General features: G+C 31.9%; 1 protein-coding gene across 1 annotated transcript; it reads right to left on the reverse strand.

Moving 5' to 3' along the window:
- Positions 1–293: 293 nt before the first annotated feature.
- On the reverse strand, positions 294–1,418 carry LOC131037669 (uncharacterized). Its single transcript, XM_057969851.2, has one exon. It carries the CDS (start codon positions 1,416–1,418, stop codon positions 294–296), a length of 1,125 nt encoding a protein of 374 aa, XP_057825834.2.
- Positions 1,419–5,201: the final 3,783 nt, after the last annotated feature.

The raw sequence follows: 5,201 nt of genomic DNA on the forward strand, positions 1-5,201 counted from the left end.
TATAATATATTTTAATTTTTAAATATTATGAAACACATAATTGAAAGTTTCAGATAATTTATAAATCACCAACAAATATAAGAAAACAAGTATTTTAACTTCTGTGTGACCAAAATAAACGAAGCACGGTAGATACTTTCGAAGTTTAAAATCAAGTGTATTATTCTAGAAAGATTATTCAAGATTTAATAGGACACAGTGTACTATTGCTTTGTCGTCTATTTGTCATACTTTGTGTAAAGCTCTATCCATTCTACGCTAATACATACCTTGTCCACAAGATACGTATACTACTACGTTGATGGCGATTTGTAATGGGCATCTTGGAGATCTTTAAACAAAGTTAATGGCGTGGAGATGTCTATGTCATATTTGTTGTAAAGCTCTATCCATTCTACGCAAATGCGTATCTTGTCCGCCAGAGGTAAGCCCTTAACAACATTAAGCACTGCCTTCTCACCCTTATCACGCATCTCAACTCTACGGAGACACAAATCTCTCATAATTGGTAACCAAATCGTGAGGAAAGTATTTCGAGAAGCTCTTGAAACTATAATCTTTCCGTCTCCGATGGCGTTCATAAACCAGATTATAGTGTCCAACACTTTCAAACATTTTCTGACTTGTTGGTATTTGTCAGACAGTACTAGCCCCTTCACATACACTGCAAAATCTAGATCTTCTACTAAAGCGATGTATGCAGCTTTGAGTATGTCTCCGTCAAAACCTTCGATAAATTTGGAGAGCGAGCTTATAGCTGACAAATCTCGATAATGGATGGATGATTTGAACTCTAGGAAAATCTCACGCCTACATAATTCCACAACATCCCGCGGTGTATTTCCCTCCAACATGCCCCCTATATATTCCTCTGCAATTTTTTCCATTCTGACGTCATTTGTAACTTGAAGATGAGAGACCATGTGTTTGATAATCCTTTCCACATATATTAAATGGTTGGAGTCCTCTTTCTCGAGCCTTGCAGCTAGATCTGGTGAAGGTTTCAATCCCAGACAAGAGATCACATCTCCAATTCGGGTTTCTTGCGCAGCACTCCAATGAACTCCTTGCAAATATTGCATGCATTTGTTGATGAGGTCATTAGCCAACAAGTCAGAAGCAATTGTCAGAATAGCCAGGCATTCCTCAACATTGAAGAAATACACATGGTCGCAATACATGAGTTCGAGGCATTTTAAATACTCATCAAAGTTATGATAAGTAGTTACGCTTAGTTCAGTTGATTTACCCGATGACCAGCGCTCGGACATCATGGCTTGAAGAAACTCTGATCTTTTCAGAATCGCAGAATGTAGATAAATTGGATTTCTTTCGTATTTTTCGTCACTTGGGCCCGTCAACCACAATTTCACATCTGCAGAGTTTAGAGCTCCAAATCGAAGCTGAGCTTTTTCCATTGTACAAAGGCAGGAATCCCGACGAAGTTCTCCTGTGTAAATCGCGAGTTCCCGTTTCTTGGATCCCTCTTTTTGTGGTATGTGTGTTGGAGTTAAAGTGTATGGAATTTATATTAGCTAGTGTGTCACGGAGTTGAAATCGAAGGAGTTTCAAGTAAGTCGTGGTCGGCTTTGGACATTAAGCCTCTAACAGATTTTTTGTTTAAATCGATAAAGCTCTGTCCCTTGTGATTCATTTTTACTGATTTGTGTGTCTTCGGAACCCCATTTTGTTGTTTATAAACAAATCTATCCAAAGATAATTGAAAAGGTTTTATTAAAGAGTTTATTTCTTCATATATGTTATCTAAGAGTTTTATCAAAATTATACATTTCACATACATTTCACATTCACTCATGGTGGGTCATTTTGACATTGACTATGGTATGGGAAGAAAAATAAAAAATAAATTAGGTCATTTGGTGAAAATGAAATATATTTAATGAAATCAAAAAAATACAAAAGAGAATAAATTATATTGTAATGTTTTATTATAGAGTTTTTAATCTATTATGATAATGTCAAATTTGTTCATGGTAGGTCACTTTCTCATTGAACATTGTGTGGGAAGAATAAATAAAAATAGGTTAGGTCAATTAGTGAAAAAGAAGGGGATGATGAGGGGAACATAGTGTAGGCATGGATACATTGGTACATGGTATGGATGTCAATCTTCTGATAAATCAAGTTGACAAGGGTGTGGACATACATCAAAGTATAAAGGCTATAGAAATTTTATTAGAAAAAAGGAAGTGATGCTTAAAGGTTTATGCAGAGAGAGCAAGAAGGAGAAGGGATTAGCATGGTGAATGAAGAAGGAGACACAAAATGGATGGTAAGAAATGTCTACAAATTGGTTGCTTGCTATTGATGAGAAATATAAAATCTTTGCAAAGGAAAATAGTTCTCTAAACGATGAAATATCAAAGCTAAAAGAAGAAAATAATTTGTTAGATCAATTATTTGAAGCATAACTAATGGAAAATTTGCTCCCATGGTATAAGCCTACACTACGTGATATCTTATGTGATACAAATCTATTATTCATCGAATAAACCTTATGATATATGTGATGTAGCTAGAGATAAAGACTGTAATGCTCGAGATAACAATATTTTTTAATCTACAAATCTTGCTAGTTGAAATAATAATAACAAAGTATATTTTGCAAAAAAAATGTTTTTAAGATTATGAAAAGAATGGGCTATAATTAAAAGGCTTTAAGTATGGACAAGGAATTAGAGAACCCATTACAACTAAAAATAGTTCTAAATATTGAATGCCTTAGATATGTTATAAGTAAATAAAATAAAAAATGATATTATAATTAATATAGTTTGTTGCCCAACTCTTGGTCAATATACTTAAAGCTTTTTTATGGTTACCTGATTCCTTGTTGGGTTACCTTTTCTCTTCATCCTCTCTTTCCTCTTTTGCTAACTATATAGTCTTTTCCAAAGTCAAGTCTTTTTTTTTTCCTTTTGACAAAAGGTTCCTTAGAAAAATTCTCCTTTGACAAACTCTTAGCTTCAATAACCTCTCTTTTGCTAAGAATGTTTGATTTTCCACTCTATTAGTTGAGAAATTTTATATTTATTTCCTTAATTCCCTTCTTTTGGTGATATTATACCTTTAGTAACTCTTTTGTTCACCAAAGGAGCTCTTATTTGAACATCATCAATACAAGTCTTGGCTCTCATAGTTTCTTGCCAAAAGGTAAGCATTAGTTCAAAGGTTTATTTGAAATTATAAGTTAGTAAGAATTTTAATTTACAAGTCTAAAATTTATCAATCACAAAAAGTGTAAAATAAGTGTCTAAGGCTAAATCAATTACTCAAGTGGTTCAAGAAGTCCCTTTCTTTGTTGAAAGGGATTGTTCATGGCAGACAAACCCTTGGAAATAAAGGAGACAAGAAGAAGTCATAGTTTCAAGAAGATCACTAAATGGAGAGTTCATTGAAGAATAAGTTTGTTGACAATCTTTTTCATTAATCATTTAGAATTTCTTGTATTTATTGAACTCATATATTAAACTCATCTATTAAACCAATATACATATCATGTTTCTTGTGATCTAGCACACAGATAATTTTATATTGTTGTATTAAGTTATAATCTACTAGAAAGAAATAGAGCACATGCATACTATTGATTATAGTAATTGTATATGGTGAAAATAGAATGATAAAATCTATTGTAAAACCTACAAAGATCCAACCACATAAAACCCCAGTTCTACAATTAACATCCACCATACACCAATGAAGAACCTAAAACATGCAAATCAACAAAATATAGAAAGACTATGCCATTCACATGCTTGGTAGGGTTTGTTCTTGATTGATCTTCCTTGATATGATTTCTCCTAGATTTTATGTGTGCACAAGAGCTCAATAAAGAATAGATTATGGTTGTGTAGATTCTTGGTTTCTTGAAGATTGCTTGATCGCATGAAGATTTATTAGACACCTTTGTTAGGGTTGTGAAAGGATGAAGGAATCTTCTTATATAGAGAACACCTTAAAAATGGAGGGCTAGGATTAAGTGGTGAAAGAATAAATGGTCAACTAGGACTAGAGGGCAGGTAGGGAAATAAATATTAGAGAGGTGGTTATAGGAAAATTAAGATATGAATGACAAGTGTCATGGGGGAAGAAGCTAATAAATTAATTATAAAAATGGAGAATTATATAATTAATGGAAGAAGTGGGACCAATGAAATAAATAATATATTTATTTAATCTAGGGAAATGATAATTTAAATAAATAAAATATTTATTTAAATAGGGAAAAGATAGAAAAGACTTAGTGAATTAATTAAATAAATAAAAATCTATCTAAGTAATAGAAGGCTTAGGATAAAAAAATTAAATAAATATAAATATTTATTTAATTGAGATAGGACAATTTTAGGTGTCTATTGTCATCGTTAACAATTCTATCATAACTTCTTAAAATATAGGTGTTTAAGGTTAGTGTCACTTATTTCTTTCTATAGTTATACACTTTTTTGTTCAAGGTATTTGCAGTCTTTATGGGCAATTTTAAGAATAATAGCAGATCGTGCATATAAAATTGTCCTAAAGTACTCACCACCATAGGTATAAACAATAATTTATTTTTGATAAAAATTTTAGATATTGAATTATGCTGAAATGAAGTAAAAATATCAAGGGAATAATTTTGAGTCCATGATTGTAAAAAACATACATGAAATCAAAGATATAGAGATTTTTTTCATAATGTGGTAAATATTTTTGACATAAAGCTATGAACTAGTGAATTCACAAACCAAAGATCTCAGCCCCATTTAATAATTAAACAATAGCACCGAATATGGTTCAAACCTTGATGGAAAGAATAAAAATACCATAACTTAACCATCATGCCATGCAAACATGTCGATAATCAATGATATAGAGTTAACCCGTACATTGAGTTGAAGGATTTATGTAAGAGGATGAATGAAAAGTTAAGGTCACCCATGACAAAGAAAATATTTTTGAGCAACATTTCTCACACAAGACATTTCTCATGACCATTTTTATACTTAGATCTAGTATTTGCTTGCATAGGTAATTATCATGAATATGGTAGGGAAGTAAGGGATTGTAATGTAAGCATAGTAGTGATGTTTGATGCATATTCAGTATGAATATTTTTAAGCGATCCTTTGCAAATATAAAAATAGAGATTGGATGGAATTATTCGCAAGAAGGATTGGTGTTTTACTAGAATTGCT

This window comes from Cryptomeria japonica, chromosome 10, assembly GCF_030272615.1.
Source record: "Cryptomeria japonica chromosome 10, Sugi_1.0, whole genome shotgun sequence".
Lineage (NCBI taxonomy): Eukaryota > Viridiplantae > Streptophyta > Pinopsida > Cupressales > Cupressaceae > Cryptomeria > Cryptomeria japonica.